This window comes from Mytilus edulis, chromosome 1, assembly GCF_963676685.1.
Source record: "Mytilus edulis chromosome 1, xbMytEdul2.2, whole genome shotgun sequence".
NCBI classification, from domain to species: domain Eukaryota; kingdom Metazoa; phylum Mollusca; class Bivalvia; order Mytilida; family Mytilidae; genus Mytilus; species Mytilus edulis.
This window is the reverse complement of record NC_092344.1, coordinates 120162555-120184185: the sequence shown is the minus strand read 5'-3', so window position 1 is coordinate 120184185 and position 21631 is coordinate 120162555. Positions and strand designations below refer to the sequence as shown.

General features: G+C 30.6%; 1 protein-coding gene across 1 annotated transcript in view; it reads right to left on the bottom strand.

Annotated features, from left to right (window-relative positions):
• Nucleotides 1-1307: 1307 nt before the first annotated feature.
• The window catches only part of LOC139503678 (uncharacterized), a 45460-nt gene continuing 25136 nt past the window's right edge, over nucleotides 1308-21631 (bottom strand). Inside the window, exons 7-9 of the mRNA XM_071293501.1 lie at nucleotides 13468-13572; nucleotides 7384-7506; nucleotides 1308-5278 (exon numbers count right to left, since the gene is read on the bottom strand). Coding sequence (XP_071149602.1) covers nucleotides 2865-5278; nucleotides 7384-7506; nucleotides 13468-13572 — 2642 coding nt within the window. The 3' untranslated portion in view covers nucleotides 1308-2864. The remainder of the gene's footprint in view (nucleotides 5279-7383; nucleotides 7507-13467; nucleotides 13573-21631) is intronic.

Below are 21631 nucleotides of genomic sequence, written 5' to 3'. Positions count from 1 at the left end.
TAACAATCATACCCACGGCAATCTTACCATTTTTCAGTTTTTAAAGTACATAATTTGTTTTATTAGAATCCAAATAATTCATGGAGGCCATATATTGGGATATTTACATATGGCCTGGGCCGTGATATTCGTTAATTCTCTCACTCGCTTACGCTCAGGTTAACATTCAAGTATCACGGCTTCCATGGATTATTTCTTAAATATAACACTTGGAATTGTATTTAACATTTATTCATTTAAAACAGGGAAATTCAACTAAAACATCTCTATTCTATTTGAGGCTCTCGCATAAATAAATGCAAACAGTTTACATTCAATAAACAATTTAATATACATCTATAAAATCATTAAAACATCAAATTAGCATAAACATTTTCATGCATTTTGTAATCTTCAGGTGCCGATGTATCGATGTCATGAATATCTATTATCTGATGGTAACACTACAAACCATTAAAGTCTGAAATGGCCTATAGCTGTACTCGACTGTACTGATTTTTACTCGACCAGTCTGAATTGGTCTTACTTTTACTTGACATTACTCGACCCCAGTCTGAACCATACTTGACTGTACTGAATCGTACTTGACCCTTATCTTTGCCGTTGAAAATAGTCTGAACTATTACTCGACCAGTCTGAAACAGTCTTAACCCATTCTCGACATGTACTTGACCTATTTTTCAAGTCTAAACCATACTTAACCAAAGGTCTGAACAATACTCGACCAGTCTGAACCATACTAGACCAAAAAAGCCTCTACTTTTTTAACTGTTAAAATAAATTTCTTTTTAATTGACATATATAACAACAGCCAACAAAATTTATACAAGATTTTAACCTTATAAAAGAAATATGTCTCTGATTATATTTAGGATAAAAAAAAAAAATATTATATATAACTTATATAAAAAAGGGATAAAATTAAATAAATTTTTCTGATTAGTGGTGAAATATAAAGTATAACCTCTGCTTGGGGCAAACTCATAAATAAGATCACACCTGGTCAGAGGTATTAAATTCTAATTAACATTGATTCAAAATTGCAACATCCTGTTTAAATTAAATAACAAGGCCTTTCGAATATACATGTATGTACTAGATAAGTAATACGCGAATTTAAGAAAATAGGGCTTTCTTTTTACCTGTAAAACACACATGTACTGAGTTAATTAGAACATATTAAAGTGCTTTATATATGCCAATTTAATTTGACAAAAAAATACTTAAATTAATTTAAAAAATTTTTCACTTTTACTTTGGAATACATTTCCTTTTTTAAAAAGGTTATCAAGGATTGCTATGGAAATTCTATTATAATGATTATATTAAATTCTTGTTTAAATAAAACAAAACAATTAAGCTCTCATTTTTTAAAAATTTATTAAGTTGTTTTATATACTATTTTATATATATCTTAATAAAAAACATTCACTGCATTATTACCTGAACTTAACTGACACGGTGCCATAAATCTATACTAGGCTTAAGTTAATGGTGAAAATAGTCCAGTTACCATAAAATACTTCCCAAATATTCATAAAATTTTTAATAATATTGAAAATATTAGTCACAATTAATTTTTTTAGATTATTTGATCAGCTTGTTTTATTTATATTTTAAAAGTTGATATATATTATTATGTAAGTGTTGATTAATATTGAGTTGAAGTTATATTATGACTGATTATTGTGAAATTTTAATTTCAATACTGTATTGAATACATTTTTAATTTCAAGTTGTTGTTAAAATTTCATTTTTATTAAAAAAAATTCCTAAATTGATAAAATTCAGTTGAGAGATACAAAGAATAGGTCTAGTTTGGTTAAGACTTGGTCGAGTATGGTTCAGACTAGGTCGAGTATGGTTCAGACTAGGTCGAGTACGGTTCAGACTAGGTTGAGTACGGTTCAGACTAGGTTGAGTACAGTTCAGACTTGTATAAAACGGTTAAGTACTGGTCAAGTACACATTCACACTGTTAAGTATGGTTCAGACTACAGTCGAGTATTATCAAGTAAATCTCAGACGAATTCAGACTGGTCGAGTAAAAATCAGTACAGTCGAGTACAAATATAGGCCATTTCAGACTTTAAATGGTTTGTAGTGTAAGGAAAGATGAATCTAATATTTTCATTTAAATGCGTTTGAACTGGGTCGAAAATCAAAATTTAGTGTGCTTCCTTTGCCAGTGGTTTATACATTTTATTAGGGATTCACTTTGTCCAAAATATTACGACAAATACAGATATCTTTCCATAGTTAATCCAAAACTTAACAAATAAGAATTTACAGAAAGATGAAAACACCCGTAAAATAAAATGAACACTGAACTGTATACCAATTTTATAAATATGACGTATCGTCATAGTAACACTAAGAAACGTCTATATAATTTCCGCGAAAGGATGAAAACTCCTGTAGTCCTTTTCACAAAATATCTTAAGTGTAAAATTACTTTTACGATAAAAAATATTTAGTTGAACTGTTAAGGAATATTTTAGACTTACGATAAATTTTACACTTAAGATTTTTTGTGAAAAGGGCTACTGACTTTTAACATTTATTATTATCTTAATGTTTCATTATATTTCAAATTTCCATTCAGAAATGAAAAGTGCATTGGAAATAAAAAAAAAAAAAAAGGTTCATCTGAATATATCGGGATTTGTAAATGTAGGTAAAAACCAATTAGCTTTTGTGTAGAATGTGTACATTCTCTGAAATAAACAAATTTACTTCAAACCGCAAGCGGGTGTTCTGTTTATCCTGTAATATCGCTTAAAACAAATAGTTATATGACGTATATAAACATACTATAACTAAAAAAAAAGAAGAAAACAAAAAGGAACAATTGACTTTTTCTGTCATCTCTTATGGGATTTTATTAGTTCTGAACTTAGAACTTCAAGTTTTTGAATGCGATAATTCTGATGCGTTCCTTCCAATCTTTTTTGTAACTGATGATGAATAATTTTAGCATCATCTTTTCTTCCCAGTGTGAGCAAACAAGAAGCTTTGCCGTAATATGCTTGCCACACATAACGTGTTAAATGAACTCCCTTGTGCTCTTCAATGTTAATCACCTTTTCAAATATTTCAATTGCCTTCTCACAGTCTTCGTCTTTTTTCGACATGTGCAAAACTTTAGCACATTGAATGAAGAATTTTGGCATCTCTACCCACTTACTATGTTTCTCGTCTTTCTCAATGTTGAGAAGTATCCGCAGAAATTCTTCCATGTCATTCCTTGCATCAGACAAAATATCAGCTGATTCTGATATTTTATACAGTTCCTGGTGGTATTTCAATAGTAGTCTGTAGCAAACACAGTTGTGATACTCGTTATCTTCAGTAGAAGTTTTTAGTATACCAAATTGAAAGTAGTGTTTATGTCCTGAATCTTTTACCTTCTTAATTTCTTGTATACGACGTTTTACACTTTCTATTGAAGACATTTTATCATCTTTTTCAAGTTTATACCTTTGCTCTCCCCTATCAAAAACAAGGTAACGAAGTAAAGGGAAATTTTCGAATTCCGTTCTTGTTTTCATCAAATTTGTAAACTCAATACATGTTTTAAACTCAAAGTCTCGACCTTTTTTGGCATGTTCATAACATTGCGCTTCATGCATTAACTCATCCAACGCCCTTCCATTGTCAAATAAAATATGCAACATTAGTTCAGCTATAAAACCTTTCGATATCAAGTTTAACGGCATAACGAGACTGGGCTTGATTGAAAACAATGAACTATAATCATTTTGTGTTAAGTATCCATGCTCACATAAGGTTTCGATTTTGCTTTCATTCCGTAAAATATGCACATCCCTTTCATTCCTATATTTACAAAACACGAACGATTCGAAGAATTCGATAGGCATTTCGAATTCACAAAATGTTTTGAATGCATCCCTAACATGACTAGATTTCATGTGTGGAATTTCATCAGTATCAGTTCTAAAAAAAGAACAATTTTTGTCTGCTAAATCTGAATACTGACCAATTATGTTAAGGCACAAATAACGAGCTTCCATCAAGTGTTTGTGTGCTAAAGGTATATCAGTGGCTTTGAAAAGAAAGGTTTTTCCGATCACATAATTTAAGTAGCATAAGAAAACTTGCGTCTGTTCTATATTTCCATTTTCCTTGACACTATCATCATTTTTCTTAACTGCTTGCAGTTGATTTAATACCTTGCGAGCATGATCAAGAAATAAAAAGTTTCTGTCCATGGAAATATCAACACGCACATCAATATCAATTTCAAAACAGAACACTTGAATTAGAAAACATAATCGTTTGACATCATTTTTCCTGTTGTGTTTGTCAAACACTTTTAATGCAAGCATAATTTCTGGATGAAAAGAGAGCATATTTCCTTTCGTTTTTTCAACTAGATTACACAGTGAATATTTTAAAAATCGATTTACTACGGCTGCAGCAGCTGTCTTTGCTATACTTTTATCTGATGAATAATGACGATAACAAATTTCAATCATATCTTGCCATACTGCTCTATAATCTAGATATTGTAATAGCATAATTACCTCTGTTGTATCTTTGTATTTGCTTTTTAAATCATCAATTATGCTTTTGAAAGAAACAAGTAAAGGGGTAATAACATTTTCACCTAGCTCATTTGAGATGCTTTCGTCTCTACTTTCTTCAACTTCTTTGAGTATATCAATATATTTTGGTATTTTTATTTTAAGGTGTTCAATATAATGTCGAGCTGAATTCAATGTAATCGGTAGAGAACCTGTAGCATGTACTAATTTATCAATAATTTTGTCCGTTTGTTCTTTAAACCATTTTGTTTTTCTGAAAAAGGACAGGTATTCATCTTTCGACATGCCATCGAAATGAATTTCCTGTCTTTGCTCCTCTCCAAAATCACTCAGCAAATCACGTGTAAGTGTTGTGATAATAATTTTCAGCATTCTAACATCATTTACTAGCTTGACTATTAGGTTATATAGTGGATCTGTATTAATATTTTCAAAGAAAACATCGTCAATTATCAATAAAAACGAGTAATTAGACCGACTTTTGTGATTGAAATAGTTCACTAGCAAAGATGCGCTATCCTGGAAAAAATCATCTTCGTTATTGCTGCATTCCGGTGACAATTTTAGCGATAAAAACATTGCAAGTTTTTTCATCGAATCTTTTAAAGAGACATTTGATGTTGCAGTCAGTTTACATATAATATAGTACTGTTCCTTGCATTCCCAGCAAAATTTGTGAGCAGCCTGCGTTTTACCTGCACCATGTGGACCTGAATGAATATGTATTTATAGACAATAGATAAAATTATCATGCAAAACTTATCATGTATATTATATAAATTTCATTAGATCTAAAACAGGAAAACCCGATAAAGTGAAAAGAACAGAGGTAATGTCCGAACACTGTTATCTAAATGATAGATCCACGCGTATTGCGATCACCAGTTGTTTACGAGAGGGTCACGCTATGATCACTTCCATATACGAAAAATATGTCGGCGAATTGCTTCCTGGAAGCAATCAATTAGAATAAAGTAAACTTCTTCTAAATGTGGACAATTTGAAGAATTTTCTTCAGAAAAAAGTATATGTACATAAGTTTTATAATGAAAACTATCCACTTAGTTATAAAATCTCATGCATCATTTGTTTTAATTCAAGGTTTCATATGACTTTAAGTTGCCCGCTATTAACTTTTTTTTGTTATAGTGTATAACTATCTTTGCTGTATTAATTAGTAGACCCAAAAATTAATCTCCTTTGAAAGTGTTGATACTTAGGGGAGGGGGCAAAATTTTACACTTAAGTTAGGAAGGATTCCATTATTTAGCAAGAAAGGTCATCCCTTGTGGCATGATGTCCTGGTAAATTTTTCCAAGTTTAAAAATAAATTGATAGTAAAAACAATCCTGATATGCTGGCCCAGTCCATATGGGTAAACCCAAACATTGACATGAATGGCAAGATGATTTTGAAGTTTAAATATATTAAAATTATAAGTAGATAAAGTTAAAAAAGAACCAAAATCTTGTAAACTTTTATATAAATTATTTCTGGAGGATAATAAAGGGTTATCGTTATCTTCCCGCAATACATGGGAAATAGATTTTTAAATATGCAGATTGAAGATTGGAATGCTATATATTACATGCCCTTCATTATAACCAAAAATTCGTTTTTACAAAATTTTCAATTTATGATTGTTCATAGGAGAAAGACGAAAGATACCAGAGAGAGAGTCAAACTCATAGATTGAAAATAAACTGACAACGCAATGGCTAAAACTGAAAAAATACAAACAGACAAATAATAGTACAGAAGACACAATATATGTTTCTACCATGTAATTCTACCATGTATTTTTTTTTTATTGAAATGTAAATTAAAAGAAACTGAACTGAACTATGTACATATTGTTAAGAAATTAGAGTAAATATTTTTCACATTCTGGGGAATGTAATGTAACACAAAACTTCTTGCTATCCATTATAGATTAGATAAGAAATTATGACATCATCTTGCCTTTCAGTGCAAAAAAGGTCATTTTAGGTGTGTCTGAGAGTTTTATCAACAGTAAAACAGTAAATAATATCTTGTTTTTATTAATATACTATACATACAAATTTATATGCTAGAGCAAATTTACGGAAGCCCTGTAGAGACATGCAATAACAAAAAAATTACAACTTGTGCGCATGAGTTACTATATTTTTCGCACACGTTACTATCTTGTGCGAGCAAGTTGTATTTTTTTTTTTGGCATGTCACTCCATGGCTTTCGTATTCTTAGAGTCTCATACTTTTGTAACAGATATAAAAAAAAATTATTTTCGCTTATGACATCAATTAATAGATGTGTAAATCCGTATATGGTGTAACAAAAAATTAAGCACCTCATGTTTGTAGTTTACCATCTTTGCCGCAATATTATTGTTTTCTGTTTGGAATTGAATTAATATAAGGATCCATTTTGTTACATCTTTGTGATCATTTTTTTTTGCCAATCGTTAATGGCAGGTTTAAGAACATCAGTTTTTCGACCTGTTGGTTCTTATGTTGTACTGCTACACCACTGTCCCAGCTAAAGGGGGAGGGATGGGATCCCGCTAATATATTTAATTCTGTTTTATAACTGATTATGCGGTATTGGCTTCGCTCATTGTTGAAGGCCGAACGGGGATCTATAGTTGTTAATATCTGTGTCATAGTTGGTCTCTGGTGGAGAGATGTCTAATTGGTAATCACACCACATCTTCTTTTTTTATATTCATAGACTGTTATAGTTTTATTCCAAATGAAAGATCATCAACTTTATTTGGAATAAGTTTAAGAAAATTAAATTATATTATATACAGGAATACTAAACGGACTTTACCTATTAGAATTATCAATCGCACTTTTGGTTTACGATCAGCCGTCCTCATATCTTCAAGTTGTTTTATTTCATGGAAATGAGGAACAACATTCATTATTTCCAAACTTCTATCTGTCCAGTTAACTGAAAAGAAAGATAATGTATTGTGAAATTTCAGGAAAAAATAAATTAAATTGTTTTCCATTTTTACATATAAATGTTTTTAAGATCAATACATCAATTTTGATCTTACCTCCTATATATTTCAAGTGTTATTATTGGTTCAAAGCGAAAAATGGATACCTTGCATATTCATTATTGGGTTATTATTTTAATACAAGCCTAGTATCAGAGTAACGTGACTTTATAAAAGCGATATAACGACAAAGAAAATACATTATTGAGTAATTTTCACACTTTCACTTAATTTTTAGTTCTACTCTCTGCGTTAGTTTCAGTATCGTTCTGACAATTAACTTGCATTCAATAAAGATCTGTTCATAGATATAAAAAGATGTGGTATGGAACTATTTCCACTTTTTAGTATGTATAAACATCATACTGCGTTGTCTAAAAGCAACTGAAAAGTACTAAATTTATAACAGTGTTAGTCTGACCATGGACTGAAAGACCGAATATGACTTGAAATATTTTCGTTGAGACTTGTCGAGATCAAAATGACAGTTTTTGATTAACATTAGTTTACTAGTCAAAGACAAGAAAAACAGACCTTAATCTCTATTGCCTATGATATTAAGTTTTCCTGTCGATGGTCGCCGGTTCTCTTCATGCATTCCGGCTTCATTCACCAATAAATACTTTTTTTTTTAAATTTATCATATTTTATTGAAATCTGTACATTGTTAGTTTAAAACATCAATTACCGGTACCTTATCCCGGCCTCGTTAACATTAGTAAATAACATATTTATACAGTTGTTAGTATTTGTTAGTATTATACATTCAATTTATAATATTTGAAAAAAAAATAAAAAATGATACCATGTCAATAATTTCAGAAAGAAAAAAGTTTACCATTAAGATTTTAAAACATAATTATCTGTATAACAAATGCACAGGTTTTGAATATATATATTGTTTTTTTATACTAAATTTCTTTTTTTTCTTTTTTGCACATGAACATAATAAGTTACACACATTTGTATGCATAAGTGTTATATACACTAAAAAGAAGATATATAATATATTTAATAGACACAGCTGTTTTAGTTTGATACATTGCAGATAATGATTTTAAGACAGAGGCTGTTTGGATATGAAATATATATACATTATATGTAGAGTCTATTTTTTTTATGATAGTAAAGGAGTCCAGGGGTTCCAGCAGTTTTCTGCCCTACTGAGTAATTTATTTTTATAGAATATATTTTTTTCTATTAATAAGTTTTCCTTTAAATAATTTTTAAGTGCTATTATATTGGTTTGTTCCATAGATAATTTGCTTCTATACATGTAGAATTTTGTTAACAGAAGTATTAAGTTTCTCAGATGGAAACTGCTTCAATATATTATTCCTACAAAGCAGCTACTATTAAAGTGGAAAATATCTGAGAACGATAAATGCAATTTTTGTAAAACAAAAGAAGAAGATTATTTGCATTTCTTTATTACATGTTCATTTTTGAAAGATTTTTGGGAGAAAGTACATTATCTTCTAGCAAAAATGAATTTTCAAAACAAGATATTAGCAAAACATATAGTATTTGGATACAAAATATCAGATCAAGAGTATAACGGTTTTAATTATTTCTTGACAATTATATGTTTTTGTATTTACAAGTCGTACTATGTATCCGAGCAAAAACTGAAATTTTTAGATGTGTATGCTATGTTTATAAAGGATTTACGAAGGTTTATGAATGAGAACAAAACAGTATCTCAAAATGTATTTTTCATAAAGTTAAAAAGATTAATATAATTGATGGGAACAAAAATAATGTTTTATTATATTTTATTATATTCTGTGTATTTTCCTGGATACTCAGAAAGTATTTCACAGGGATACTTTATTGAAGCTTGGACAATGAAGTAAAGATGTAACATGCAATTTGAAGAATAAAGAATATTTACTTGTTGGTAAAAAAAAAAAAAAGTTTCTCATATCATTTTTATCTATTTTGTTAAAATACCAAATATAACCAAATCAATATTTAAAGTTAGTTCTATTTCTGTCTTCTCAAATATCCAGGAGTTAAGGTCTTCCCATAATTTTGATATATATATGTTCTATTGTATCGACCCCTCCGCACCCAAAACTACAAATATTTTTATCTTTAATTTTTATTTTAAGGAGAAGTTCATTCGTGCCTAAAATCCGATGTATTAATCTGTATTGAAACCACTGCAATTTTGATTTTTTTGTAATATAAAAGGGCAATACATGGATATTTTTTCAATTGAAGTTTGCATTGAGAATTAATGGGCTAAACGTGAAAAGGAAGATGTAGACACTCTATCCGAATGGATTAAGGCAGTGAGGTCGTTAATACAAATCAGAATCAAGAAACTGAATGGGTCCATCAATGCCCATGCTACGTCAATCTTTAAAGACCCAAATGTTGCTAAACACTTATCCGACCTCCATGATAAATATGTTGTTGTCCCCGCAGACAAAGCCTCAAATAACATCGTTTTTGTCTGTAAAAGTCACTACATTAATTGCTTGATAAACGAATTAGGTATAGACAATTCACTTGGAAACTCAACATATACCCTCACGACACTTACCAAAGAGGAAATCCTGGATAATCATAGCTGTTCTTTGTTCTTTTGGTATTTCAACCAAAGATGAAGAACTGGATCTTCCATCACTGTATTGGATACCTAAACTACATAAGTGTCCTTACAAACAACGGTATATTGCTGGGTCTTCCAAGTGCTCCACGAAACCTCTTTCTAAATTATTAACATCTATTTTATCAGCAATCAAAGACGGACTTCAAAGTTATTGTGAAACTGCCTATTCTAGAGGTGGCGTGAATCAGATGTGGATACTTAAAAATTCCAAAGATCTTTTAGAGTACATACAATCTAACTCTCTTTCATCTTGTAACAGTATTAAAACATTTGTCTTTTCTACTCTTTACACAAGTATTCCACATTCCAAACTAAAAGACAAATTGAAAGAGTTGGTATTACTTTGCTTCATAAAAAAGAATGGCCAACGTAGATACAAGTATCTTGTCTTAGGAAGGGATAAATCATACTTTGTAAAGAATCACTCTGATTCTTTAGATTGTAACATAATAGCTGGACATTAAAAAAAAAATCAGGTGTTCAGTCTGGAATATCGAATCATTCATATTTTGCAGATAATTTTAAACCTCCGGTTATGCACATTTGGAATACCAAGTTTTTTTGAAAATAAAAAGATTGCAATTACATATTTTTCTTGCCGATTCTTTCATTTCGATTATTAGTCCTTCCAAATTACTACTTCTTACACATAACGAAGATAATTCCAGACTTATCTACCATGATCTTTTTTAATTTTTTTTGCGATGAATTTAGTGTGATGTCCGAGTCCGAATCCGAACAGTTCTACTATACGAAAACGCAGGAAATTTGTTGAATTTGTATAAGTTTTAGGTCAAAAACTCTTATTTATGCTTATTTAATGTTACAAGTTACACCGTATTTTTTGCCGCTTCTATATGTCCGTTTCATGCTCTATAGATTAAATTTTGATTTACCTTACTAGTAATGTGGATTTTAATGGCATGCATTCATCATTTTATCATAAAAAATTTCTTATTCTTATTCTTATTTAGAAATATTTTAAACACGGTTGTATAAAACTTTTTAAAACGCGCATTTTACAGTTGCCGTCAACTTTGTGCACGCCGTCCTGATACTGTATTTTTTGTCCAATCATACTGTTCAGTACATTAACTTAAGTAGGGTACACAAAAGAGCAACCTAAATTCCTGAATGAAAATACTACCGTGCTACCTAAACGAACCGTTTACACAGCCTGTAGATTCTAATTGTTGATATGCATTTCTGTTTGTTATAGGTTTTTGTGTTTGTTTCGTTTATTTAAAGAAAAAGAACGATTGATTTCTTGTGTATGATGATTTTGAAATTAGTTATTATTATTTAAGTTATCGAATTCGATCATTTTCTTGTGCGGATGAGGCGGTCGCGATTTCTTATCGAGTGAAAAAATGGCACTTATCTCAACGCTATTCTGTTGCAATGCAAATTAAAAATACAACAACCAATTTATTGAATCATTGAATTTTATCCACTAGAATAATTGTTATATAATTATACTGATTTTTTTCGAATACTTTTATAACGAATTGTTTATTTGATCCTTTATTTAAAAGGTTTAATGACAGCTAATAATCATAACATGGTCAACAGAACTTTCAAATGAAAAGAGGATATACCTATTAGAGGGTTTCAATTTGCAACCGTGCTAACAGTTCTGATTATTAGGACTATGTACCTTTTCCGTGGAATGACCTATAGAATTGATCAGGATTTGTTCTAAAGTATCTCTCAAAACACTGTTTTATTGTTATCTATACTTTTTGACAACCGTGAAAAAATATTAAAAATGTATTGAATCTCTTTATCACTTCAGTCGAATTGTTTAAGGAAAAAAGTAAAAATCACAAAAATACTGAATTCCGTGGAAAATTCAAAACGGAAAGTCTCTAATCAAATGAATACATATTTCAGTTTATTCCCCAAATTACCAATTCTAGTTTGAACTCCGGTATGGGTACCAGAGATGTGTGTGTGAGGTTGGAAATCACTCTTCTAATGTACAAAAATTTCAAGTCACCTTAGTCAGAATTTAACTTAGGAGATCCAGTACTGTAGTCATCGATATTACCCAGTAGACCACCACCCACATGAAATGAAACTTTGTAAACCGGAGTTAACTTTTTGTGTAAATCTTATGCTTTTCGTTTTGTGACTTATATTTACTGTATTTTGTGCTTTTTCAAGTGATATGTTCATCCATAAACGTTTTCACCGTGTTGATATATGTACCTTGAAGTGGTGAAAAAAAAACCCAAATCTGAAGTGTAGAAAGGTCAATATGTTATTTTTTTCGTATTCTACGTTTTGGTGAGAAGCATAAATTAGTGATACGTATTCCTAATAATGAAGTTTCTATTTAACGCTAAATATGATCCTTAATTGGATTTCTATTCCTTCAATTTGTCAGAATCGGACGGGGTGTTACCTGTTCATTGAAGCATGTGAAGATTTTAAACTTTTTAAATTCATTCATCATTATACATTTGACGGTTCCGTAGAACAGAATGTAATCATATTTAAAGCTTCAACAACACAGTATTTCAAAATGAACTATTGTTTTACAAATAAACTCATATCAATAAAGAAAACAACTATACGGGGAACAATTTCATACCGTACGTGAAATAGAAATGATACTTTTTGCTTTCATTGTTTCTTTGCTTCGGGTGCACCTATGATGTCACAAAGTGGCTTTGTGTAAAATTAACTGTCTTCTATTTCTGGCGATGCTATGATGTGTCGTGATTGACCACCGACGCTTTCAAAAGAATATGTTTGTAACATTCATTTATACGTCATGATTAAAATTTAAATTGTGATCTCACTTTGACAACTATGCAATTACCATGTCCATAACTTATAAATCGATTAAGAATGACATAATTAACTTATCAAACAAAAACTGATATGCGCGTCGACAGGACATTGCAAAATCTAAGAAGATATGGTATGATTACTAATAAGACAGCTCTCCGCCAGAGATCAAAGGCGAAGAAGTTAGAAAATTTTGTTCACCGAAAGGCCATTATCAAATGAAAAAAAAACCTATACAGCAAAGAAATCCATAAAATGGCTAAAAAATTACAACATGAATCAATTCAAACGAGAAAAAATAGGGCCTGATTATAAACAGTACAAAACACAAAAAAAAAACACATATATGATATACAGTGAGAAGCAAAATCGATTAATTTACGATTTACTAAGACGATGCAAATAATGGTTGTTGTAATTTTGAAATCCAATAAAATGCAACTAGCAAACATACTTGAACCAAAAAAAAGCTAGATTTTTAAAAGATTCTTACCGTTATCAATATATCGAGTCTCATTCATGTCTGAGTCCTTTTCAGTTACTGTTTCCATTTTTCTTTTGGTTTCTTGTGGGTGTGACTGTTTATTGTCATATTCATCTGAAACATAATGATATTGTGACATTCCTGTCTTACATTTAGTTTCGAAAGTTGACGATAATTTAAACAATCCATAGCAAAGAAGGTGTAACTTATCACCTTCCTTTGTTCTTTTGTTTACATAATGAATGTAACGAAACAATTGTGTTCAACTACAAAAGGAGTGTGACACATGTACGTAGAGCAGATTTCCGACTAACATGTTTAACCTCGCCACATTTTGCATGTATGTGCCTGTACTAGTCGGGAGCCTGTAATTCAGTGTTAGTCGTTTGTTTATGTGTTACATATTTGTTTTTAAATATAGGAAGATGTGGTATGAGTGTCAATGATACAACCCTGCATCCAAGTAACAATTTGCTCACACTTAGAAGATGCCACATGTAATATGATAGACAAGGTCAAAATATGCTCACAACTACTAGAATCTTTCTTAAATTGTATTGTACGTAATATAAGGCTAGTTGTAAAGAAAATTTGTAAAACAATTATACATGTTGCCTTACTTGTGGTAACAGAAACATACTATAACATAAGTGTGGTTTTACATATCTGTATCTATATCTGTATATAAAAACAAGAAAATATGGGAGACAACTCTCTATAAGAGAGTAAACAACATAGATATTAATAATTACTGATCAAAATACGGCCTCTGCGAATGAGTAACACCCATACCGCATAATCATCTATAAAGGCTCCGAAATAAAAAAAAATGTGAAATAGTCAAACCAGAAAACAAACGGCCTAAATTACGTACACTCAATAATAAACGAAAAACAAATAGGATTCACAGAAACAAGCGACAACCCCTTAATTACAGGCTCCTGTATATATTTAACAAGTTGGAGTGAAACATGATCTTACAGTAAAAACAGACAGGCTGTACCAAATGATGTTTAGATTTGAAACAAATGTAATTATTTTTAAAATATTATATTGTTACCAAATGGTACCAAAAAAGGGTGAAAAGGTATGTTTTAGAAACTTTTTAACATAAATACTACAGTTGATAATATTCCCTCTGTCAAAAAAAAATATAGCTGTACTTAAAAATTGTATAACAAAAAACAATGTATTCGGTATTCTCTTACTCATGATCAATTAGAGTACAAGTACATTGTGTATGTTTTTAGAAATTTACAGATTTGTAATTAATTATTTTGTATGTGTACTGTTCATTTTACCTTGCTTATGCATGGTTACAGCGAGAAACCCCCGCACCCGGAGGCGTCCTTCAGCTAGCCCCTAAACAAATATGAGCATGGTTCCTAACATTAATAATGAAACATCAGAAATGTATCTTAGCTTATTGAATGAATAACAATGTTCGTGATATTCATGTGTATAGGTGTCACCAGGGATGGATGTACTGATCTGTTATTGTAGTAGCTGACTTGAGTCATTATAACTTGTTGGTAGGAATATGACTCATTTTCTAAAAGACAATTTGAAAGCGTTGATATTGCTTTATTTCATAACAAAGAATGGCTAACGTATATAGAAGTATCTAATCCTAGGGAGGGATAAATGCTACTTTGTAAAACATAACTCAGATTCAAACAAAAAAATATCTGAAACTGAAATGATCAAGAAGCTTGAATTCTTGATTGACAACATATTGTTACATTTGGAGGGCACGTTTTCAACAAACTATCATCATTCGAACTAAATAAACTCATCATAGATACCAGGACTAAATTTTGTATATACGTCAGACGCGCGTCTCGTCTACAAAAGAACCACCAGCGACGCTCGAATCCAAAAAAGCAAAAAAGGCCAAACAAAGTAAGAAGTTGAAGAGCATTGAGGACCAAAATTACTTAAAGTTTTGCCAAACTATGTGCCTCTTCTTGCCGACGTTTTCAAAGATATAGGAAGATGTGGCGTGAGTGCCAATGAGACAACTCTCCATCCAAATAACAATTTATAGAAGTAAAACATTATCAAAAACATGATAGGAAGTATAACATACTGATAAACGGTATAGATGACACTAAAAAAGATGAGAATGTGTATGCTATAACAAGAAAACTGTTCAGTAAATGCATATTGACGAAAGAAAAGCTAATGCTATACCCATCGCAAATGCACATAGAGTCCTTACACATGGGAAAGGTCCAAAGCCTATCATAGTTCGTTTCCTGCATTTTGGGGATAAGCAACTTATCATGTCCAACGCACACAACTTAAAAGGGAAAAAAATACGCATACTTGATGATCTGCCAATTTCAAAGAAGGAGGAGATATATTTACATTTGCATAATGCATACAAAATAAGAAAAAGGGACACATTACAAACAAGAATTCAAGCAAAGGGGGCCAACATGACAGTACAGACTCGTAAAGATAGTTCAGAAGAATGGTCTACATGGGGATAACTGTTGTACTGCAGTTTTATATACTTGTATATATACTATTCTAAGATAAAAACTGGTTGCTATATAAAATGTCATATACATATAATACTATTGAGTAAATAAATTAACTAAGAATATACGAAGATATAGATTAATAATGAATTCTAGAAAACATAATATATTACATTGAAACAAGAATTTGGAATTGTTTAGATTTCTTTTTACAGGCTTTAGATTGATAGTTCATGTATTAAGTATAGAAAGAAGAAGAAAAAAATAGCTTTTTCATTTGGCTTACATTTTATTTTAAGTTTTGCTTCTTTATTTTTGCTCTATTTTGTTTGACTAGCTTGATTTGATATATTTTATTATTATTTTTTCTTTGCTTTTCTTGTTATGTTGAATAAATGCATGCATGCTTTAGCTTACATATAGGTATTATATGTTATAGTGTGATTTTATTTTCTTTTGTTGCTTTTTTCGTTCCGCATTTTGTGTTCAGGTGTTGATATATCTAGAGAAAATGCATAATTGAAAAAAACATGTACATTTTGTACCTTCAATACTCAAAAGGGATAGAAATTTATACCTTAAGGTGAGCTTTAAAAAAATGAATATTTAGTTTTTGGTCTCAATTATAGTAAATTAACAAATTGTGTTTGCTTAATTTAAATCAAAAGATGCAAAGTGACATAAACATATAAGACAAACTTGACCAGATCAGATAAGGAAGCACAAAACAATGGATATTTTGTGGTTTTAAGGTGCTTCTTGTGTGATCTCTTCTCTTTTGTCTAAACAATTATTTAATGATTAAACCTAATTTATTAATTATAAGTTTGTAAGAAATGGTGTTTATTAAATATTGAGATGTAGTACATATTATTATGCAGATCAGTACAAAACTTATTCTGGCCTAATTTTGATCTAAAAACAAATTGAGTTATCTCCCCTAGAACACATGTAAATCTTCATTAAGATCAGAAATATCTTAGTTTGATATTATATGTTTTAAATGTGTTTCTTTTTCTTTTTTGTTTGATTATTTTATGTATATTATATTTATTACAAAACATGGATTTCTGGTATTTGGCATATATATGAATATTTTTTTCAGGATGTGAAATATTATGAAATCAGTCCTGGGGTGGTGTTCTCGAAGCTATCTTAGGACTAGGACGTGTCCTAAGTCCATCTTATGACAGGTATTTTTCCTAAGTCGTGTTCTCGAAGCTCTCCTAATTTACGATATATCGCAGTTTTCGTCCTAACTTTAGGACACCTAATTAGGTGTCTTAGGATCATCCTATCTTCATCCTAACATAATAAAGTTTGGATTTCGCTTTTTGTTCATTTTTTACCTGAAGATTAACATGAAAATGAAACGCACCATCGGTTTTGACTCGTATATAAAGAAATAAGGCATGATTTTAAACTTTGAACTTCGTTTTTACGATTACACTACCAACTCAATTCTCATTTCAAAACAAGTTGTTTTCTAGTTTAAATTACAATCCTTTTTGATATAATTTTAGTATTGCATTTAAAATCATTGATTTAATTCTTTAATTGTAATTATAAAATCCGTAAACAATTTTATTAATTGGTTTAGTCATTAACAAATGTTTTATCAAAAAATAAAATTGACGATTTAAAATTTCTAGACTTAGGATATGTTTATGACGTCCTAACATAAGATACGTCTGAGATAGCTTAGAGACACAACTTAAGAGTGTCCTAAATTGATCCTAAGTCCATCCTAAAATTGGTCTTATCTATGACCTAGGACAAATCTTAGGATACTTTCGAGAACACTACCCCTGATGTCTCGCATGAACTATTTTTTCCTTTGTTTTTAAAAATATCATACTTCACAGTTGAAGAACAAATATCATGATGGAAGGAAAAAACATTAAAATAATGTCCTATAATTGTCAAGGACTTCACATGAAGGAAACACGGGGAGATATATATTTTTGATTATCTTAATTCAAAAGATTTAAATATATATTGTCTCCAGGCTACACACTTTATAGAACAAGATGAAGTTTTGATAAAAAAAAAAAACAATGGAAAGGCCATTGTGTGTTCAATTCATTTGCTTCAAACAAACGAGGAGTTGCTATACTGTTTAAAAATAATTTTGACTATAAAATACACAAAGTTAAAAAAGCTGGAGATGGCAATCTGGTGGGATTGGATCTTAATATTGAAGACAATAGATTTACTCTGATAAATGTTTATGGGCCAACTATTGATACTCCCTGCTTTTATGACAAATTAACAGAAATTATAGATATCTTTGGAAATCTGCTCTGTATTATTTGTGAGGACTTTAATCTGATACAAAATTTCAACCTTGATACCCTTAAAACTATATAAATATAAATAATCCAAGATCTAGAGAGAAAATTTTAGAAATTAAAGAATAGAAGAATCTTTGTCGACCCATTCAGAGAAATATACCCTGATGTTAAAAGGTTTACATGGAGAAGGAAAAACCCTTTTAAACAATCTAGATTTGATTTCTTTTTGATTTCTGAAAGCCTTATAGATGACATTTGTGAAGTAAACATTGGTAACAGCTACAGTTCAGATCATTCACCAGTGATTTTGACTTTAAAAATAAATAAATTTATAAAAGGCAGAGACCTCTGGAAGATTAATAACTCTCTCCTTCAAGATCCTGAATATGTAAAACTAATAAAACAACAAATTACTATAACACAGGTGAGCAATATCAAATGCCAGTGCATAGAGGGGATGCTTTACCTAGTATTGATAATTTAGATATTGATTTTTCAATTAATGCTCAATTATTGTTGGAGATCCTTCTCCTTGAGAGTAGAGGTAAGACTATGTCTTATTCAACATTTATAAAAAGAGAAAGGACAAAACAGGAAATCCAACTGACTGAGGAGATACAAAATTCAGAAAATGAGGTAAGTATAGAGGACACTCTTGATGTAATAGAAGCCAAAAAATGTCAACTTTACAGAACAAGGTCATGCCAAGAAATTTCCTCCGTTGAAATTCTGCAAACACCCCATAGAGCAAATTACATGGATGAATAATATTGACCATTCGGTATATGGCCGTGTTCTAAGCGACACGTACATGAAGGTCATAAATTAATTTCTTGAATGAAATCAAATCTTTAGCTACTAATGACTGCCGTAGGAGGTCGACCGGAATTTTTAGCGAGGATTTCTTGGCATGTTAACTTGAGGTCAATATGTTAGGTCAAGAACCCAATGGATTGAAGAAGAAGAGAGTCCAACAAGTTTATTTTGTAATTTAGAAACACAAAACTTTGTCAATAAAACTATTAAATAACTAGTAACTGATGAAAATGCTGTAGTAGAAAATCAAAATGAAATCTTAAAACAATCAAAAATATTTTATGAGAAACTTTACAAAAGACAAGAATGCCTTAAAAAAGTAAACCTATCAAAAGAATTACCATATTTGACATCGAAAAAGAATCATTAGAAGGTAACATTTCTTTTGCTGAATTAACACAAGCTTTGAAAAGGATGAAAAATAATAAAAGTCCTTCTTCAGATGGTTTTACTGCAGAATTTTTCAAAGTATTTTGGATAGACATTGGAAAGTTTGTTTTGCGGTCAATAAATCATTCATATCAGATAGGGGAAATGTCTGTCACAGAGAGGTATGGAGTTATTACATGTATTCCTAAAGAAGGCAAGTCAAAACAGTTCTAAAAAATTGGCGTCCAATTACACTTTTGAATTCAACATACAAACTAGCTTCTAGTTGTATTGCTGAGAGGATAAAGTCAGTTCTAAACAGAATTATTGATTCTGATCAAACAGGCTTAACCCGGGTAGATTTATTGGGGGAGAACTGTAGACTAATATATGATATTTTACAATTTACAGAAGAAAATGATATCCCTGGTATATTATTACTCTTTGATTTTGAGAAGACCTTTGACTCTATATCATGGGCCTTTCTTTTTGAAACACTTAAGTATTTTAATTTTGGAGACTCTTTTATGAATTATTCGTAAAACTAAGGATTTTCTTATCCCAGGCATAGATTACCTTAGCCGTATTTGGCACAACTTTTTGGAATTTTGGATCCTCAATGCTCTTCAACTTTGTACTTGTTTGGCTTTATAAATATTTTGATATGAGCGTCACTGATGAGTCTTATGTAGACGAAACGCGCGTTTGGCGTACTAAATTATAATCCTGGTACTTTTGATAACTATTTTATGAACAGGATAAAAACATTTATAATGATATTACATCTACTGTCAACCAGAACTGCTGTCTGTCAGACTTTTTCCGTGTGGAGAGAGGCTGTAGACAGGGTGATCCTTTATCTCCTTAACTTCTCATGCTATGTGCTAAAATATTAGGCATTTCAGTAAAGGGTATTACGATAGACGATTCAGAGAATATCTTGTCTTAATATGCAGACGACACATCACTTATTTTAGATGGGTCGCCTTCCTCGCTGGATGCATCTCTCTGTATATTACAATTCTATGCTGAGATATCAGGACTGAAAATTAACTTAGACAAAACAACGTTACATGGATAGGTAGTAAAAAACATAGCCAAGACAAAATATGTGTAAAGTGGGGACTGAAATGGGGTTTCAGTACCTTCAAATTATTGGGTATCACTTTTTATGTTGATTTAGATAGAATGTTAAATCTAAATTATGCTCCTCAAATACAAGAAATAGAAAAAATATTACAAAAATGGTAAAAACAGTCACTTATCCCGTTTGGTAAAATAACAATTATAAAGTCATTAATTATATCAAAATTTAATCATCTGTTCCTGTCCATCCCAGGCCCAGATGATAATATGATAAGTCAACTTAATAGTAAAATTTATTTTCTTCATTTGGGATGATAAGCCCTGACAAGATAAAGCGGGATCTTCTATGTCAGGAATACTTCCGAGGGGGCCTAAAAATGATTAATTTGAGAAATTTTATACAGGGGTTAAAACTAACTTGGGTTAGAAGATTATTTAAGTCAAAATCTAAATGGATTCAATTATTTACCTCCACCCAAAATATAAATTTACAGAGTTGGCTTATTTCATGCCTGGAAAACTATGTCAAAACTCAGACATCCATTTTATTTTGAGGAAGTAATTTCTACATCTAAATGGCATAAGGAACATATCAAAATTGATAATGTCAACGTTAATTATAAAAATTGGGCACATCATGGGGTATGGACTGTAAATGACCTGTTAGATGAAGTCAGTCCGTAGGCCGTACAGTGACCTATAGTTGTTAATGTCTGTGTCATTTTGGCCTTTTGTGGATAGTTGTCTCATTGGCTATCATACCACATCTTCTTTTTTATATGTAAGATGAATATATTAACGTATGAAAAATTTGAAATTAGTTTCTACAGTTTTATGGACTTATATTAGCACTAAAAAAGTGGCTACAAGACATTGGAATCAACACTGAAAGAGAAAAAAAACCATCTGCTCTGGCTATTATACTTTATAGGTGTTATACCACCAATTAAAAGTCCCTATCTGTTCAACCAAATTTTACAATTTTCACAGTTTTCTAAATATTTTACCTTAAGTTAAACTTCATAGAAACCAGGTATATCCTGAATAGTACATGTATCAGCTTTCTTCCAAATAAAGGTACCACTAAAAATAACCCCTGGCTTTCTTGAAATCTTATATTAG